General features: G+C 42.9%; 2 protein-coding genes across 3 annotated transcripts in view; both read left to right on the top strand.

The window, feature by feature from the left end:
• Positions 1–12020, top strand: part of LOC129853650 (coronin-1C-A) — a 68651-nt gene extending 56631 nt beyond the window's left edge. For both annotated transcript variants that reach the window (XM_055919927.1, XM_055919928.1), the window contains exons 4-11: positions 1060–1189; positions 1649–1830; positions 4521–4640; positions 4845–4949; positions 5132–5277; positions 5730–5787; positions 5953–6195; positions 8968–12020. In XM_055919927.1, the coding sequence (XP_055775902.1) occupies positions 1060–1189; positions 1649–1830; positions 4521–4640; positions 4845–4949; positions 5132–5277; positions 5730–5787; positions 5953–6195; positions 8968–9087 (1104 nt within the window). In that variant the 3' untranslated portion in view covers positions 9088–12020. The remainder of the gene's footprint in view (positions 1–1059; positions 1190–1648; positions 1831–4520; positions 4641–4844; positions 4950–5131; positions 5278–5729; positions 5788–5952; positions 6196–8967) is intronic.
• Positions 12021–12099: 79 nt separating this feature from the next.
• Positions 12100–20696, top strand: LOC129853651 (transmembrane protein 119-like). The gene is made up of 2 exons (XM_055919929.1): positions 12100–14595; positions 17996–20696. Exons 1-2 carry the CDS (start codon positions 14461–14463, stop codon positions 18800–18802), a joined length of 942 nt encoding a protein of 313 aa, XP_055775904.1. The 5' UTR covers positions 12100–14460; the 3' UTR covers positions 18803–20696.

Here is a 20696-nt window from a genome sequence, read left to right as displayed (position 1 = left end):
AGTCACTGTTCTAGCTGCCTACGACCCGGTACCCTGCCCTGAACCTTAGTCACTGTTCTAGCTGCCTACCACCCAGTACCCTGCCCTGAACCTTAGTCACCACTAGCCGGCCTCCGCCCAGTACCCTGCCCTGAACCTTAGTCACTGTTCTAGCTGCCCACCGCCCAGTACCCTGCCCTGAACCTTAGTCACTGTTCTAGCTGCCTACCGCCCAGTACCCTGCCCTGAACCTTAGTCACTGTTCTAGCTGCCTACGACCCGGTACCCTGCCCTGAACCTTAGTCACTGTTCTAGCTGTCTACCGCCCAGTACCCTGCCCTGAACCTTAGTCGCTGTTCTAGCTGCCTACCGCCCAGTACCCTGCCCTGAACCTTAGTCACTGTTCTAGCTGCCCACCGCCCAGTACCCTGCCCTGAACCTTAGTCACCGTTCTAGCTGCCCACCGCCCAGTACCCTGCCCTGAACCTTATAGACTGCTTCCTTATGTACATCGAGTCATTGAACACTGGTCACATTTGTTTTACCCACTTTATATGTATGTACTGTGTTGTGGTCATGGCTCATCCTATAGAACTGCTATACACATCTTTTCTATTCATAGACTGTCTACGTACACCATTATATTTATTTATATATTCCGGACTCTGGCATTGTTCTTTCTGATATTTCTTTATTTCAACTGTTTAGATGTGTGTGTGTGTGTGGCTAGGTATTATTACTGCACTGTTGGAGTTAGAAACAGAAGCATTTCGCTGCACCTGCAATAACATCTGCAAATCTGTGTACATGACCAATATGATGAGTAACCTTGGGTTTCTGTTTCCCCCTTCAGTCTCTTGGTTGTAAGTGTGATCTACTGACTTCATGTCACAGTGATGCCAATCTAAAAGACAAGTTAGTTCATGTGAATGTACTGCTTTCTGTGGTCCAGCATTTTAGAGCTTCATGACACAGGCTAACAGCAGGGAAACTGCAACCATATGTCTGACCTCAGTATAGGATCCTATGATGACCCTAGCTATGTCCTGGTCCTGACCTTTGACCCGTGTCTGTCTGCAGGTGTGGCAGATCCCTGAGAACGGGCTGGTTACCGGCTTGTCTGAGCCTGTTGTGGTCCTGGAGGGGCACTCCAAAAGGGTTGGCATCATCACATGGCACCCCACGGCACGCAACGTCCTGCTCAGTGCTGGTGAGTGGCGTCCTCCTGTCCATTTTAAAACCCTTCTCGTAACATGTCATGACTGGATGACTTGTGTGAGGTGGACATCTTACATGTTATCATTTATAGTTCTGGTTCAGCCTCTGTACCTCTGCTTTTGTGGTTGTAATCTGTGGCGTCACCGGCCCCCTTGCTCTCTGCCCTCCCCTAATCTTCTCCTCTCTCTGAGAGAAGTGGGCAACCTGCTGTGAGCTTGCGTCATTTCCCCTAAACACTGACGCCTGATCAACGCACATCTGTCCTCATTGACTTTAAAATGACCGTTTACCCTGTTTTAATCCTCCATGTCAAAACAAAAACAGAATGAGCTACGACTTGTAGATGGTATTATCTTGTCATATCAGTGCTATTTGGCGTTGTCCTTTTTCTTTTGTGTAGTATGTGTATATTAATGGGTGTATGTTAATGTGTGTGTTCCTCTCTTCTCAGGCTGTGACAACCTGGTCATCATCTGGAACGTGGGGACCGGCGAGGCCATGATCCAGTTGGAGGACATGCACCCTGACGTCATCTTCAGCGCCTGCTGGAACCGCAATGGCAGCCTCATCTGCACCGCCTGCAAGGACAAGACCATCCGCGTCATCGACCCCCGCAAGGAAGAGATTGTAGGGGTGAGCACCACTGACTAGGTTTGAGTATTTTACCCCCAAAAATTGTTGTGAGAAAATTCCAACCATCCTGGATCCATCCCGGTATTCCCGTTCATAAAGGAAATTTAAAGGCATATAATACCAGCGAAAATGATTATACCACAGTCATTGGTGAAATATAGACTAGTATCTAAAGGTTTCTTGTTGTAGGCTATTTGTCACAATTTAATCAACTCAGTTGTTGTAGCCTAGTTTAAATGAAGGCCTAAAATATTGAGGTTATTACCCTACAACCTAGTGAAAACATTTTGAGTTAGTGTACCTTTGACTGAAAGATGTCAGCCAGTTGGCCCTTTTCGCTCCCTTGTACCTGGCTATCAGGGGAATTTCAGAAGATTGTGGCTGTTTTTACTTTATGATAACCAAATCAAAGTTAATTTGTCACGTGCGCCGAATACAACCGGTATTACAGTGAATTACCTTACAGTGAAATGCTTACTTATTAACCAATAGTGCAAAAAAGGTATTAGGTGAACAATAGGTAGGTAAAGAAATAAAACAACAGTAAAAAGACAGGCTATAAACAGTAGCGAGGCTATAAAAGTAGCGAAGCTACATACAGACATCGGTTAGTCAGGCTGATTTGAGGTAGTATGTACATATGGTTAAAGTGACTGCATATATGATGAACAGAGAGTAGCAGTAGCGTAAAAGAGGGGTTGGTGGGTGGCGGGACACAATGCAGACAGCCCGGTTAGCCAATGTGTGGGAGCACTGGTTGGTCGGCCCAACCCGCTTATTGTGGTGACTTTGTCACAGGGAACATATCCAATTCTCCTCTAAACAAACAAGTGAATAGGCCTAGTAGTGGAGATTCAGCGCCATGGATAGCGCCACGATTGATCAAATCCCACGAATCTGATTAGTTAAGATTCGTTCACTCGCTTTCGTTATTGGGTAAGTACATTTGAATTCAATCACTTTTTGACAGCATCCCTTTTGATTTAAACAACTTTCCATATATGTTTGCCCATGGAAGAAGTGGTCAGTGACTTTAGACCTGAATGCTAAAACATTCAGGAGAGAGAGGTGCTCAAAGTTGACCCATTTTGCATACCATACCATGAGACATCCATGTCCTCATCGCTGGAAAAGATTAACAGTTGCGTGTGTCATTTTAAAAGCTATTTGATAATTTCTTGAATTAAATTTTTTTTATACAAAAATATGTAATTGTTTTACCTTTTTAACGTAAATTATCTTTAAAAAAACATTTGAATGTTGAAATTTCAATGTTATTCCCATTTTAGTACATTTATCAGCCGATCATGATGCCCACCCTTTATTAAAGAGTATGCTGTGTCTCAACTGATGTTGGACACAACACAAAAACCTCAGATGGAAAATAGGTTCTAAGCTACAACAAATGCCAATATGAAAGTTGACACATTTAGATAATTGACGTTTAAGGCTAAAATAGTTTGACAACCCATGTTTGTAAGCTTACTAAGGACTTAATTAACATGGTCCACACACATCCGCACAGTCGTGTGGAGGGCACGGCAGCGCCTCTTCCCCCTAAGGAGGCTGAAAAGATTTGGCATGGGCCCTCGGATCCTAAAAGTTGTACAGACACTACGCACACTCGCAAGACTAAATATACACACACTCGCAAGGCTATATATACACACACTCGCAAGACTATATATACACACACTCACAAGGCTATATATACACACTTGCAAGGCTATATATACACACACTTGCAAGGCTATATATACAGACACTCGCAAGGCTATATATACAGACACTCGCACGGCTATATATACACACACTCGCAAGGCTATATATACACACACTCGCAAGGCTATATATACACACACTCGCAAGGCTATATATACACACACTCGCAAGGCTATATATACACACACTCGCAAGGCTATATATACACACACTCGCAAGGCTATATATACACACACTCGCAAGGCTATATATACACACACTCGCAAGGCTATATACACTACATATGCACACCTACACAGAACACACACATACAGAACATAAGATATGCATGTGTGCTGATGTTCTGTAATTCCTTAAAGACCCAGGCTCATGTGTACCAAGATTGATGGATGTTTGACCCTGAATATGTTCCAAATGTTTGTGTGTGCTAAATGTACACAAGACCCTAGTATATAATTCTACCCCACAGGAAGAGCTGAAGAGGAGGTATAACTTCCACTGAACCTCTTCATCCATTAAATATCTTGGCGTAAATTTACCAAGAGATACACCCAAACTTTATGACATGAATAACGATCAGATCAACAAGACAATCTATGATGACCTGGACAGGTGGAATTCACTTCCACCTGTCAAGACACTTTCACTTTAACAAGACACTTTCACTTCCACCTGTCAAGACACTTTCACTTTAACAAGACACTTTCAAAATGCACTCATTAAAAAATCACCTCCGTAATCTCCATCTTGCTAGCTACTATTTTGTGTTGGGATGTGGGTTCCTCTATGCCAAACTGACGTTTTATTACAGTACGCGCTGACGTGTATGCTGGAACATTGGAAACATTGTGGGAGGCGACCCATCTGCCTAGGGAGACTACTCTTTTCCTAATTTGAAAGGGATCTCTTTGAGGAGATGATTTAGGATGTACCCTCAGTATGTTGACTGTTGACCCTCTGTGTCACAGGAGAAGGAGAAGGCACACGAGGGGGCGCGGCCCATGAGGGCCATCTTCCTGTCGGACGGGAACGTGTTCACCACAGGCTTCAGCCGTATGAGTGAGAGACAGCTAGCCCTGTGGAACCCGGTGGGTCACCTCGTCCTCCTCACCATCACTACTCCTGGGCTTCGTCCCAAATGACACTGTATTCCCTTTATAGTGGACTAATTTTGACCAGGGCCCATAGGGGCACTATATAGGGAATAGGGTGGCATTTGGGATGCAGCCCCTGATTTTTAAGGATTTTATTGCACTGCTCAGTAACTGACTATGTCGATGTTTCATTTACAGCAAGCTATGGATGAGGCGATCTCAGTGCATGAGATGGACACAAGCAATGGAGTCCTCTTGCCCTTCTATGACCCAGATACCAATGTGGTTTACCTGTGTGGTAAGGTGAGTGGAGTTTCTCCGGCAAATATTACATACACATCCATTTGATCTGCTGTACATGTAACTTACAACAAGCCTCTGATCCATGAAGTTAGGCATGATGAAGTGTTAGCCGTAAAGGCATTACTAAAACGTTGTACTGTTCCAAACACAGAAAGCTGTTATCTTGTTTCTGTGGTTTGTAGGGTGACAGCAGCATTCGCTACTTTGAGATCACGGACGAAGCCCCATTTGTCCACTACCTCAGCACCTTCACCACCAAGGAGCCCCAGAGGGGAATGGGATATATGCCCAAGAGAGGCCTGGATGTCAACAAGTGTGAGATCGCCAGGTACGGCTCGCTGGATAAAGAAACAGATCAGCCATTTTAGGGCTGCTCATCTGGTTATTATGCTTTGACGGGCACACCCCTGATTCATTTCAGCAATGTCTAGTTGATTAGTTGAACCAGGTGTTTTGGTGCTTGGCTGGGTCTATGATGAGGGTCTAAGAGGAAGACCTGACTTGTGATGTGAAGCTATTGGCCAGCTATGTCCACCAGGAGGCAGTACAGAACCAGATGTTGAAGGGGAGCTCTCATCTGTTTACCTCAGGCCCTGCCAATCAGAATCATGTACCATGCCTTTATACAGCTCCATGTTTACTGAGGCTGCCCTGAGAGTATTGCCAGTGTCATGGAAGTAGAAGTGCATTGGGCTGGGCTGCAGTGTGTGAAAGGATATTAGACAGGTCTGTTATATGATGTTGTGGATAATATGCTTCTTTGTACTTCTATGTTGACAGGTTTTATAAACTGCACGAAAGGAAGTGTGAACCGATCATCATGACTGTGCCAAGAAAGGTGAGCTTCTTCATTCTGATCTAGAGACACTCAATATACAAATGATTTCAACAATCAATGCCACATTTAACTCAAACTCTGTTTTGAGGCCAGGCTCTATTATATGCATTTGGTCCAGTGTTCTCTAACAGCCGTCTCTATACCCCTTTTTCTCTCTCCCTGCAGTCTGACCTGTTCCAGGATGACCTGTACCCAGACACGGCAGGCCCAGACTGTGCCATTGAGGCGGAGGATTGGTTCGAGGGGAGGAACGGCGAGCCCATCCTCATTTCCTTGAAGAACGGTTACGTCCCCGGCAAGAACCGTGACCTCAAGGTGGTCAAGAAAAACATCCTGGACAACAAGCTGAGCAAGAATGCGGAGAACACGGGCACAGTCACCAAGTCTGCCTCATCCACTCCATCCATAGTGAGTACTGCTGTCTCTCTTGGGAGGACTATGCCTGGGTTGTATGCTAGAGACTGTTACAATCTCTTGTGTGCATACAATTCAGTGAACAAAGTACTACTCACCAGATGCCAGGATATTCTTCTGTATGTGCAATGTGATTTGAGTGACACCAGACTGGTTGACACCAGACACCAGTTGACACCAGACTGGATCAGTATACCAACACTACAGTATGTATCTACATCTGTATGATTACAGTGCTTTCTCAGGACTAGTCTGATGATCACCATGCCTACCCCGTCCTTCACCACTGAAACGCAGTCATTAATGGCCTTTAGTTTAGCCCTGGCCTATTGCAGCTAAGGCCATGGAACATGGAAGGCTCTATTTTAACAAACCTAATGCCAGTGGTGGAAAAAATACCCAATTGTCATACTTGAGTAAAAGTAAAAAATACCTTAATAGGAAATGACTCAAGTGAAAGTAAATGAGAACTTGTTCTCAACTAGCCTACCTGGTTAAATAAAGGTGAAATAATAAAAATAAAAGTCACCCAGTAAAAACTACTTGGTTAGAAATATACTTAAGTATCAAGGGTAAATGGAATTGCAAAAATGTACTTCAATATCAAAGTACAAATCATTTAAAATTCCTTATTAAGCAAACCAGATGGCACAATTGTTTTTTTTTAATTTGTGGATAGCCAGGAGCACACTCCAACCCTCAGATCAGTCTGAATCAACGCATTTGAGTTCAGTGAGTCCGCCTCTAGTAGAGATGACCAGGGATGTTCTCTTGGTAAGTGTGTGAATTGGACCTTTTCTGTCCTGCTAAGCATTCAAAATGTAATGAGTACTTTTGGGTGTCAGGGAAAATGTATGGAGTAAAAAGTACCTCATTTTTAAGAATGTAGTGAAGAAGAAGTAATGTACAGATAATCCAAAAAACGACTTAAGTAAAAATATTTTAAAGTACTTTACACCACTGCCTAATGCAATGGTCAATCTAAGCGCTGGGCGGTAGCACTATAGGTCCGGGGGTGTTTCACAAGCACAATTACCGGCTGTGGCGCGAAAGGGCTGGGTTTTGATGAATAAACAAGTTAAAGGTGTGTCGAGGCTTGGCCCCTCACTGGCAAATCAGAACGGGCTCCATGGCTAAATAGTGTGGTTGCTTCAAGTTGTGTATTTATGTTTTTTTATGTATTGCCTTGGAATCAACTCAAATTACAATGTTAGTCCATTTATAGTTTGTTAAAGAGCTTACAGAAACAAAATAACAATGTAGACCTATCCCATCTTTGCTAAATATGTTAAATTGAACCTGTTTGCAGTCCACATTGAAGCTACGCAATTACTTAGAACAATGTGGAAATAAATGCATAGAATAATGTAAATGGCATTATGGCTGAGCATGGATGTGCCAAATGTTGTCAATAAGCAAGATATTAAATTCACTAAAAAGAGCAAATTTGAATCAAATTCTAAACAAAATTAACAAACTTGTTTTTAAATAGGCTATGTCTAAATACACTAACAGGCACCATCATTGCTTCCCATGGTCATATAATATTAAAACAACGCAGACTATGGAGGGTTTTACACACATCCAAACTTTTCAGCCGCTGGACAAAGAGAAAGGGAGAATGTCCACTCACCGTTATACTGCTCCCAAATATGATGTTTTATGAACATGATCAGAACCATCTTGGAGGTCAGATGGCATTCACACATCTCCAGAAGTTGCACCACAAGCGCCACAGATGTTGTCACCATAATTCCAGGAAGATGAATCTTGACTTTTTCAGTCTTGACTTTTTCGCGATTGCATTGGGCAGACAAAGAAAAAGCCTTCATTGAGAGGGGAGGCTATACTTGGTTTATAATCAAATAAAACAAAATGGTGGGGAAAACATGTTTTTTTTTAATGTTTCTACATACGAAGTAAACAGGCACCAAAAGCACATTAAGCTACTCTTGTTCCATGTTCATATGGGCAGTGTGCGTCACGCCTGGATAGGATGCGTTTTCACTGTCACATTTCATGACATAACCAACTGCGTTACTGCTAAAACCAGCTTTTGGTTGGTCATAAATATCCTTATCAGCGCTGCCTGAAATTAGCACTTTGGATAATTTCTACCCCATCCATCTGAGTGTAAGCGAGCTGATAGAAGACTGGTAAATTGCTGAACATGGCTTTAGGGCTGGAAAATGCCAGTGTGACAGTTTTTACATGACAAAATTGCAAACTAACATGCATTTGACACTAGCCCTGCCTTAATGCAGGATGAAAATAAACTCTATGGGCACTATGTTGGCAGGGTGTGATTTAGAAGGGGGCGGCTGCCTGGCTTCATAAGGTGGTTACTAGAAATTGTCCCCCCCTGCCCAGAGGCAGAGTGCTCTGGGCACTTTGCCTCTGGGCGTCCTGCCCTACCTCGTCCACAACACAGACGCCCGTGTGGGACCCAGCCCTGGCCTCAGCTTCTATCTGCAGCTCTGGCCTGTAATCATAGCAGACTGGGCAGGCACGCCATGTTAACCCCCAGGGTGCCACAGGGTACTAGAGCCCTGCCTGTAACATAGCCTGCCTGCAGAGCAGACGGCAGGGATAGACTCTGATATGAGGATTTAATAAGGATCTGGGGAAATTCAGTGGATATAAACAGTGTATGTTTGTTTTTAGATGACAATGTTACTAACCTAACCGGCGGGGGGTTAGGGGGACTGGCACAAACCTCTCCAGAAAAGGTATCTTATGTCTTGCTCCTGTCTCTGTATTCCTCAGAAAAACGAAGGCAAGCTGGAAGAGATCTTGAAAGAAATCAAATCTCTCAAGGACCTGGTCAGCAGTCAGGAGAAGCGAATCATCCAACTCGAGGAGCAGATGTCCAAGATCGCCATTTAAGGACCCTCCCCTCGCCCCAACACAATTCAGGACGATCCGTTGGCGGGGAGGTGGGCGGGACATGTCACTGGCAATCTAGATGACAGTGTTCCGCCAGAAACCTGCCTAGTAACGATCCCAAGCAACATTCCGAGATTTAACTTTTTTCTTAGCCAGCCCCTAACCCTCAGATAAAACAGATGAAATATGGCAAACCTTTCCATTCCTTTTAATAAGTGGCAGTTTAGTTTTGTTTGTATGAAAATTCTTACAAATTCCTTTTTAAGATTGTGACCTAGAAAATTCCATTGTGAACAGTTCCTGTTTGGGTAAACCAAAATGTTTTTATATGTAGGTATCAGTATTTTGTCTCCCCCATACCCCAACTTCTTATCTTGCCAAATTTTTAAGGAGTTTTGTTTACACACCTCCTTGACGGTATATATTTTTTCTTTTGTTTTCTGGGAAGATTCAAAATCCGAACTATAAGGGACAATGCAATAAGCTGGTAATGCAAGGAGAGGGATTTCAACAATCAATCAAATACTGTAAAAGACATCAATGAGAAACTGACTGACAGACCACCAAACACTCAGAGAAATTGATCCTGATGTATCATAGAGCTGTTAGATATCAAAGACAACAGAAGTGGTGACATGATTCATGCTGTAAGTGTTGTGACGGTTCCCTTTTTTCTGAAACTCAACCCTTACCCTCCCCTCTTAGTGGACTACATCGTAACGGGACCACTGTCTGTACACTTGCTACCATCTCCTGACCAGAGTTAATGCTTGCAATAGATATTCTACTCAAGAGAGAAACGCTCCACTGTTCATTCTCTATCTTTTGATCTCTAGCTTGTCTTACTAAGCAAGCAGCAAACAAAGTCCTTTCATATCATTTGATACCTTCTATAACGTATGTATGCATCTATCACAGTAAACGACTTGAACACCGTTTTCATCATCTCCATCTATTTTGTGTCACAGGAACAGAAAGGGTATTAGTGAACTAGATACAAATGACAGGTTAGATGTCACCTGTACTTCTCGTCGCCTTAGATTTCACCTTAAACTGGTTTCTTGTTTGGAGTTTACAATGCACATGCCCCAATCCAAAAATCCCTTTCAATCATTTAGGTGACCACTGCCATCAACATTGTTAGTTCCAGTCTTATGAAACAGAAATTTGTCATAGTTTGCCACTGTTTGTTTGTCAGTATGTCCCCCCTCCCTGTGACACAGATGGTATGTATGTACTGTAAGCTCTGCACTGTAAGTCAGTGCTACTGACTCATGACATGCAGTCACCTGGGCTGCTTCTTTTGTACGGGTTCGTGTGCCAATGACCTGTGTGCTGCCCAGAGAAGGACCAATGGAATTGTGGGTTATGTCGCTGGTTAACATTTCCACAGGCTTTTAGTAGTATATCAGACTTGTTCTGCCTCTGAGGTGTTTGTGTGTCGTTTGTGAGGTCATAAACCCCAATGTTGAACCATGCCATTGTGTTCAGGGTCCGTGTGCTAGGATGCTCACTATTCACCATCTCATTGGCCCATATCAGTACAGCCGACCAGAGTGAGTGACAGGGTGTGTCTGAAACTAAAACAATTTGATCCTGCGTTGAACCTCTGTTTGTTAACAATGGACGACAAGATGTAACGTGGAGAGGCAAGGCTTTCAGGATGTGTGAATATGTGCCTCGTATTACTTTGTTCTTGTTGGAGCTTTTTGTTTTCCCAGATGGGGAATGTGAGAGGGATTTTATATATGAAATGGATTCACCGTAGGGTGTGACCAAGGTTCTGGCCGATGATAACAGAATTAGATGGTGTGGTGATGATGCTAGTAATTTAAATACTGTATGTTTTAGCCTTGCTTCCTTCTCCGGCTCTCCCATTGCAGATATCCCACTATGTACTTCCTTAGCAGAATTTTAAATAGCTACCCTTAACTACTCTGTCACATCACTAGAGAATCAGAGGAACAAGGAGTCGTTTGGATCATCTGAATATTTGATGGTGTTGCCAACTACGATAATAAAGTAGGTTCTGTTGCTATTTTTGTTTATTTTCCAGACGGGGTGGGTTAAGGTTCAATGTTAGCCTTTAAAGTTTGTTACCACTGAATAGATCAGAAAGTGCCGCAGAGGTGTGCACAGGAAGTGCTTATGGAAGACAGGGTTTGAGAATGGTGTGAGTTATTTAGCAGGTTAGGGAGTGAATGGGCTGCCTGAGTGGCTAGAAAGGCATAGAAAGCACTGAGAAATGTACATTTTCATCAATCCATCTTGGAATCCAAGTATCTAAGATTATAACCATAGATGCAATTGGACACAGAATATGCACCGTCTGGTGTTGTGGAATATTTTATTGGGGTTGAGAATGACTCCAAGGTGTTCTACTGTGCTGTAGAGATATGGATTGGCCAGGGCCAGGGGAGGTTGTCTAGGGCCTTGTGTCCTGTATGTACATCAGTGCTTCTACTGAGCCTCCTTGGACCACTCGAGGCAGTGAGAGCTGTGATGTTTGGAATATTAGTGAATAGCGATTCAAAGGGACACTGTAGGTTGGCGAAATATGTAGAGATGTATGTGATGTTTTGAAATAAAGGCCTAGAATATGATTGAAAGCTTTGTAAATAACATGACCATGTAATTGTATTTTTCTTTGTACTTTTTCTTAATTGTTTTGTTTTTGAGCTGGTGTTTGGTTATGGTGGGTTTTAAATGTTTCCTCTTGTCTGCGTTCCCTGTCCTTGCCATAATGCATCATGACAGAACAGAATCTCCATTCTGTCACAGGTATTATAGATACAAAAAGACCTAAATGAATTACAGAAGAAAAACAAACAAGAATTCAGCCTCTTGTGGAGGTCTGTTCAACATTTTTGTCAATTTTTCCTGCTTCAAGTATCAACTCATTATCAGAAAAATTAATAAAGAAATGAAAAGAAGTTTGTTATCTGGTGTTGAGTTCATGAGTGAGGCAGAGGACTGCAAAAAACAAACATGACTTGGCCATTTTCAAACAAGCAATATCTGAGATGTGCCAAGGTATTTAGTGTTCTCTCAGACTTGTTATTCTTTATCAGGAGATTCTTGCTTTCATTGTGTCTGAAACCTATGTATGAAACCATACCCAACATTCCTCAGTGTAAAAGAAAGAGAAAAAAAAGTATAGTTACTACAGTCTCCACTTATTGATTTCTTTGGTTTTGTCTGAAATGCTGAGGGAACATTGCGACATCACTGATGGGGTAGATTGACATGGTTGTATCAGATGATTATTTCAGTCACTGATATTCTTTGTGAAGGAAATGGATCTCTTTAAAGATGCTCAAGTGATGTAATGTTGATGAGCAACACATGAGCTTAAATATGAAGCAAATGCATATTGCAAGTATTGGGTAATTGTGCTTGGCAATGCAGTGTTCAGTAATGTATCACAATATATTACAGAATAACAAGTTAATCATTTTCTCATAACATGGTTTGAAATGGGCACATCTATGCCTCTTAAAGTTTGGTGCTTGTGATGAACGTCTGTGTGCCAGGAAACAGTTGTACAACTCAGTCTCAATATTTGCTGTTGTCGTTTCACTTTACAGATTTCCACTATATTTCCCCCAAGGCCTGGGAGATGTCCAGCTCTTGTTTTACTGCTGCTTCTCAAGCAAGGCTGTCTCAAAATATCTACCTAGCCACAGGGAGGTAGCAACCCATAGACCCCAAACCTGTCCGAGCTACCACATCAAACAACGCCCCTTGTAGCCCTCACCAAAGACCTGCTAGAAAACACAACTGTCTCCGTTGCCCAGCAAACAATGAGAACTGAAACCTTTGAGACGGGCCATGAGGCTGAGATCGCCCACACCACTGTGAGCGGTAAACGAACCCCCATCTCAACAGCCCTGCATCCAACCCCCTACCCTACCACTGCCATCAACTCCTCCACAGAATGGATGTCCAAATCCTCCAGGACATCCAGTGACTGGTAGGTCTCAGTGCCTGATCACCATTGCTGTGCTGGCTGCTGTAATGACGTTCATTGTTAGCACCGTCATCCTGACCAAGCTGAGGGGCAGCAGGTACAGACACGGGCCAGCAGCTACAGGGGCAGAGCACAGAGATGGTGTGCAATGGTCCCCACCAGTACCACTGATTGAGGCCAGGGGAGATCCAGACGTCCTAGAAGCAACGTAACCCTGATGTCCAGCAGAGGATGGGGACAACCTCACTCAACAGCTCCATCCCAGACCTTGACGGAGGCTTGTAACACTAGTCAAACTCACAATATATAACACTAGAGCTTTGAGTCTGTAAACTACATAGCAAATGTTTTGTTCTCATACAGAAAAAGCTTTAACTTTCAGCATTACTCTGAGAAATCCAAATCTATCACTATGGCCAAGCATGTGTACACCTGACCTTTCCTGTACTTACTGAACAAAACCTTCAAAAAATACATCAATAGGGGGAGAATAAAAACATCTGTCAAACTGAGTTGTTCAACCTATGATTTCAAATCTTATTATGGCAAGGCTGAGCCACGAGGTGCTCCAAACAGCCGTGGGCAGAACAAAAGCCCTGCAGCGCCAGCAGGGATGTGAGTTCTGAGGCACGTGTTTATAGCAGACCATAAAGTTTATACGTTAGATTTGTATGTGTGATATGATGAAAGACGGGCCCTCTGCCTGTGAGCTGGTCCTGTAGGCCGTGTGGAGACGGGCTGTAATCTGGAACACGTAATTAGAGGACTCCGTGCGAGGCAGAGAAACCTAGGGACTCGCCCTGTGGAGAACTAAAATACCCACTAACCTTCAAAATGTACAAAGAATAAGTGTTATTTTCCATTTTAGAGAATACTGATTCAACTATGAGTAAAGGTAAGGGGGAAGTGTTTTATTTTCATCTTTTGATAAAGTCCTGCACATATTGTGCTGCTGCTCCAGTGCTTTAGTCCTGCACTAACATCGACAACACTTCAGCCTCGTTTTGTATTTGACCTCATTGCTCAACTTTCAGGATTGCCACATGAACCAGTGAATCAGGGATTGTGAATAATTCGACGTATCTATTTGTAGTGGACAAAGATGTCCCAGTCCCCCTCATCAATCTCCCATCATATGTAATGTTTAGGAACAGACAAGGAAAATATATTCAGTATGGCAGCCCCTAACTGTCCCCCCTTTCTAGACTGACCAAAGCATCCACCAAAGTGTGTGAGCATCCACCAATGTCCCTCTGCAAGGAGAGGAGGATTTGGGGGAGGTAGCAGGAGAAGATGGAAATGTAGAGGGATGGACATCTTTCTGCAATCAGCAGGCTTTTGTTTTTTAGAACTGGAGAAATAACTTTCAGTATACTTCAAGTTATAGAAGGGTGGAAACTTGGATGCTCTCTCTCTTTTTCCCTCAATTTCCTTCTCTGCTCTCTCTCTCTCTCTCTTCCGCTCCCTCTCCCCTTCTCTGCTGTTTAGAATCCCAGTACCATTCAGTCCAGAGGAGACACCAGCCAGACATACAATCTGTAAGTACTGACCTTTTACCTTTTTGTTCAGTTTAATTCATGGTTAGAACATGTATAATAAGAATCAAGTTGTTTTGATTGCTGTAGACTGTACAGTGATGACAAACCTGTCAATTTAAGGTTTAGAGCCTGACAAGAAGGAGATGTTTTCTTTTTGGGGAAATTGCATTTACATGCCTTTTCGTTTGTCATCTACTAACAGTTGTGGACTTCCTTTTTAAGTGAAGACATCAGAAAATGTTTTGAGGAAAGTGTAGCGTGAACATGATAAACATAAAGTTCCTCATATATATATATCAAAGTTAGAGAAGTCAATACCTGGAGCGAATAGAACCTTTAACGAGATGTTATGGTGCATGTCACGGAGAGCTGGTCTTAATAATTACAGAGGAAAAAGTCACAATCACACAAGTGATTGGTAACCCTAGCTGTCTCCCGGCACAGACCTGCACCTTAGTGACTATTAGCACGTAGAGATGACCTGCACCCTAGAGATTATATATACATCCACACATCCAACCCTTGCATACAAGCACACACAGTCAACTCTGCTGTTCTATTGTTTACTATTTATCCAACTGCGCGACCAAGATACTACCCACTTTATAGTTGTAAATACAGTCATAATTGACATAGCACATTCAGTGTCTATTATCCTATTGTATCCATCCTGTATATCATACCGTGTACATACAAGGCTATTACTACGACACTACCTCTTCTATTACTTGTTATTTTGTATTCGACTCTTATTATTGATATTGATCATTGTACTGCAATGTTGATGGAACTGGCACACAAGCATTTAATTCGCCACACCTTTTATACCTGCTGTAAACTGTGTACATGACCAATACAGTTGTTTTATTTGTTGTTCTTGTAGCTTGTAGGTGAAGATGGAGAGAGGAATTCAGGATGGTTCTCTTTAGATGGTCTTTCAGTGGAGGGCCTACAGTGATTATAGAAATGATGACTATTCCTGAAGATGTAATTATGGCTGGTTAATACCATGGTCCAGTCAGAGTGCATATGGCTCTGTAGCCACCCTGACTACACATGCATGGGTGGGGAGATCAAGATAACCATCCATTTTAGTATGACTGTGGTTTACAGTACATGCATATTCATGACCACACAATCAGACATGGGCACAGCATTTACAGGAAGGAGTAAGGAAGCAGAGGTTGATTTTAACAAGCGGCTGATTAGAAGCCAGTCATCCTCATGAGTGAGTAGTAATTACACTACATATATTTCCAGACACAGTGAAGGTGCTGGGTTACAGATTTGAGTTCAGCTCCGTTCTATGCCTTTTTAAACACTTCAATAGTTGATTTTCAAGTCTCTAAATATTCTTATTATAATTTCACCAGAGCTAAAGAGAGAGAGGGGGAGAGAGGCAGAAAGACATTACATTTAGAGAGAGCTTGGACTGCGAAGTAATGCTGAGACTGAATTTGAACTGCATTAGATGCTCTAGACACTTTGATTCTTTGTCTGTAGAGCATACTGTAAGTCCACACGTTCCTAAGGCAGGCTGAATGCAGGCTTCCATATGAGCAGAAATAACCCATCAGATCCTTGCCTGTAACCTGCCGTTAGCCTGCTGTAGCCCAGTGTAAATATAGAGGCCACAGTCACAAGTCTCCCACGCCTCCCTGGTCCCTGTGGCATATATAGCTTCCTCCCCTCTTTGGTGTGGTGGATGGGTGGCCTCTCTTCTCTATGCAAATTAAAACCTCAACCAAACTTACGGACTCCACCCCAAATAAGTAATGACTACAGACAGTTAAAATAGATGTAATACAAGATGTGAAATGGGAGAAATATTGTGGATGTTCTGTAGTGATTAAACTTAGATTCCGCTCTTGCTGCTGGTGATTCTCTGATCCACTACGCAGACGACACCATTCTGTATACTTCTGGCCCTTCTTTGGACACTGTGTTAACAAACCTCCAGACGAGTTTCAATGCCATACAACGCTTCAATGGCCTCCAACTGCTCTTAAATGCAAGTAAAACTAAATGCATGCTCTTAAACTGATTGCTGCCCGCACCCGCACGCCTGTCTAGCATCACTACTCTCGACGGTTCTGACTTAGAGAATGTGAACAACTACAAATACCTAGGTGTCTGGTTAGACTAAACTCTCCTTCCAGACGCACATTAAGCATCTAGAATCGGCTTCCTATTTTGCAACAAAGCCTCCCTCACTTATGCTACTAAACATACCCTCGTAAAACTGACTATCCTACCGATCCTCGACTTCGGCTATGTCATTTACAAAATAGCCTCCAACACTCTACTCAGCAAATTGGATGTAGTCTATCACAATGCCATCCGTTTTGTCACCAAAGCCTCATATACTACCCACCACTGCGACCTGTATGCTCTCGTTGGCTGGCCCTCGCTTCATATTCATCGCCAAACACACTGGCTCCAGGTCAGCTATAAGTCTTTGCTAGGTAAAGCTCCGCCTTATCTCAGCTCACTGGTCACCATAGCAGCACCCACCCGTAGCACGCTCTCCACTCCAGCAGGTACATTTCACTGGTCACCCCCAAAGCCAACTCCTGCTTTGGCTGCCTTTCCTTCCAGTTCTCTGCTGCCAATGTCTGGAACGAACTGCAAAAATCACTGAAGCTGGAGACTCATATCTCCCTCACTAACTTTAAGCATCAGCTGTCAGAGCAGCTTACAGATCATTGCACCTGTACACAGCCCATCTGTAAATAGCCCACCCAACTACCTTATCCCCATATTGTTATTTCTTTTTTTGCTTTTTTGCACCCCAGTATCTCTACTTGCACATCAGCTTCTGCACATCTCACTCGTGTTAATGCTAAATTGTAATTATTTCGCCACTATAACCTATTTATTGCCTTACCTCCCTAATCTTACTACATTTGCACACACTGTATATAGATTTTTTTCTATTGTGTTATTGACTGTACGTTTGTTTAGCCCATGTTTAACTGTGTTAGTGTCGCACTGCTTTGCTTTATGTTGGCCAGGTCGTAGTTGTAAATGCGAACTTTTTCTCAGCTGGCTGACCTGGTTAAATAAAGGTGAAATAAAATAAAGAAATAAAAATTTTTAATCTGGTCATTGGGAAAATCCGCAACACCAGAGCTGTTTCTACTTTGTTCCGAGTTATGACACAAAATCCCTCATCACACTGTATCAGACCATTAGATTAATGTTTCTTCATACTAATACTAGAAACCCAACTGCCCCTGCATTCTTAGTAGAGAGGAAAGGAGGCTTGTTGTAGGCCTACAGTAACTGCTGTAATACAGATGCAGAAAATGAAAGCCTATCTTCTTGAAATCAAAACATTTCTAAACCATCTGCAATTTTGAGAAAGGTTCTATTGAAAGTCTCCCTCTTGTCTTTACAGGATTCTGAAAGAAAGATGAGGCACCACTTGATTCTTCACCTGTCATGTGTGAGTCTGGTTATGCTCTGGGGCCATGGCTGTGCCAGGCATGTGCCAATGGTCTACAGCATTTCCATGGATGGCAGTGGTGACGGAGGGGAGCCGGATCTTATATTCCCCGTTGATAGCCCCCACCACCCTGTCTCCCCCACCGCCGATGTCGCCCCCACCGTCGATGTTGGCCCCGTTGATGTCTCCCCCACCACTACCCTAGCCCCCACCCTGGTCAGCACCATCACCAACACCATCACCACCACCATGATCCGCCTCAAGGACTTTATGGTCACCCGGGTGGTGGACTTCCTCCAGGATAATATGCTGATCATCATCGTGGTCACCTCCCTCCTCATTGTCATGATCTTCATCATCTGCTGTGCCGCTACCATGAGCCAAAAGCGCAAGTTGGAGGCCTACAAACTCCCTGCCAACTCACCCAGCAAGTACATGGACCACACGGCGGAAGGAGTCAAATCCTCCAGTGAGGTCCAGACTAGGGTGTGCGGCGGGCCTGACTCAGCCAGGAGGGTCCAGATCCAGGGAACCCCCAAGAATCTGCGGACCCCTTCTGCTGCGCTGGTGGGGGAAAAGGTGGGCAAGGAGCCCAAACCGAAGGAGGTCCAGAAAGTGAAGGATGTAGAGGAGAAGGAGACGCGGAGAGTGGAGCCTAAGCACAAAGGGCAGAAGGCTGAGGAGGTGCAGCAATGCTCCAGCCCCAGCACCAGCCAGCCTATGGTCTGCACCTGCCACCTGAGGAAGGCCAACCACTAAGTATAGGTTGGGGCTCCAACCATGTAAACTAGCAAAAAAAGGAGAGAGAAACCTTTTCTTGTGCGGAGGGAACTACCTGGGTATGTCCGTTGCTGTGTGCCAAACTTGTATGTGGAATCTTACCTTGTGGATAACTTTTAGCATACAGATACTGTACAATTAGGTCTAAAGAGCATACTATCAGGCCTTTAAAACATAATGAATTTCAGCCCTGACTCCTTTTTGATATATCTGATAATTTATTCCTCCTATACTTTCCTTGTTGTAGAAAACAGTCATTGTGAAATATGAGATTTGTTCATCATTTGATAGCTTTCAAAGCGACATCAAAACATATACCAAGACAGTGTTTATAGGATGTTTGCATGTTATTACTGTTGGGAAATTGTACTACTCAGTTAAGCTTAACTAAAGAGATGTAGATCACAGAGAAAAAAGAAAGTTATCTTCTGTGAATGATAGAAAGCCAAGCTTATTTCTGTTTGCTAACTCTATGGGGATAACCTGGCCAGTTGATTTCAACACAGTAAATGATTGATGTGAGAAAATGTATTTTCTTTTAGCAATGGACTTCTTTTTCTCTTTTACTTCATTAGAAATGTTACAATTATATACACGTCACACTTGGTGCTTTGTGGATTAATATTGAAGAGAATTTGCTAATGCTATATGGATAGACGGTAGAGCTGCTTTTGTTTTTGTTTTTGTATTACATTATCTATTTTTCCCGAACATCAAAACAACTGTGATTTGCAGGTGCGAGTATGTGGTTACAAAGGTCAGTGCAAGTTTTTATTAAAAATGGACTTACATTACTCAAGTAAATTAAAATCCCCAAATTCACCTGAATCCCTTTAAGGATTGTTTTACAGTGACCCTCAGTTCTGCTGTACATTATGGTCATTTTGTTTGGTAATGGATCTTATTTTATTTTTGTCCAGTTTCAATAGAGATTTTGTTGATATTTGTTTTTCTGGAAATTGTGTAAAAGTGTAAAAGACTTGCATTGAGTGTGAGATTTCACCATGTTCATTAAGTGTTTCTAAAACATACACTGAACAAAAATATAAACGCAACCTCTCAAGCGTTGGTCCCATGTTTCATGAGCTGAAATAAAAAAATCCCTGAAATTTTCCATATGCACAAAAAGCTTATTTCTCTCATATTTTGTACACACATTTTTCACATCCCTGTTAGTGAGCATTTCTCTTTTGCCAAGCTAATCCATCTACCTGACAAGCTTTACACAGGTGCACCTTGTGCTGGGAACAATAAATGGCCACTTTAAAATGTGCAGTTTTGTCACAACACAATGCCACAGATGTCTCAAGTTTTGAGGGAGCGTGAAATTGGCATTCTGACTGCAGGAATGTCCACCAGAGCTGTTGCCAGATCATTTAATGTTCATTTCTCTACCATAAGCTGCCTCCAATGTCGTTTTAGAGAATTTGGTAATACGTTCAACTGGCCTCACAACCGCAGACTACGTGTAACCACGGCAGCCCAGGACCTCCACATCTGGCTTCTTCACCTGGAAATCGTCTGAGGGGAGGTGGAGGGGGTACTGAGGAGTATTTCTGTCTGTAATAAAACCCTTTTGTGGGGAAAAATTAATTCTGATTGTCTGGACCTGGCTCCCCAGTGGGTGGGCCTATGCCCTCCAAGGCCCACCCATGGCTGTACCCCTGCCCAGTCATGTGAAATCCATAGATTAAGGCCTAATTTATTTATTTAAATTGACTGATTTTCTTATATGAACTAAAGTAGAACATTTTTAATTGTTGCATGTTGCATATATATTTTTGTTCAGTATAAATTGCCATATGGAGTTTGACCATCTCTGAATGGTAGTGTTGGCATGTTTGGTCACAGGGTGTGTAAAAACAGCCTTTGA

The sequence above is a fragment of the Salvelinus fontinalis genome, chromosome 4, assembly GCF_029448725.1.
Source record: "Salvelinus fontinalis isolate EN_2023a chromosome 4, ASM2944872v1, whole genome shotgun sequence".
Classification (NCBI taxonomy): Eukaryota; Metazoa; Chordata; class Actinopteri; order Salmoniformes; family Salmonidae; genus Salvelinus; species Salvelinus fontinalis.
Note: the sequence above shows the minus strand (reverse complement) of the source record. Positions and strands in the feature narration are given on the sequence as shown.

Coding starts and splice junctions, on each gene's coding strand:
- LOC129853651 (XM_055919929.1), top strand. CDS start 14,461: ATGCTCTCTCTCTTTTTCCCTCAATTTCCTTCTCTGCTCTCTCTCTCT. Junction 14,596..17,995: donor ACCAGCCAGACATACAATCT/GTAAGTACTGAC, acceptor TTGTCTTTACAG/GATTCTGAAAGAAAGATGAG.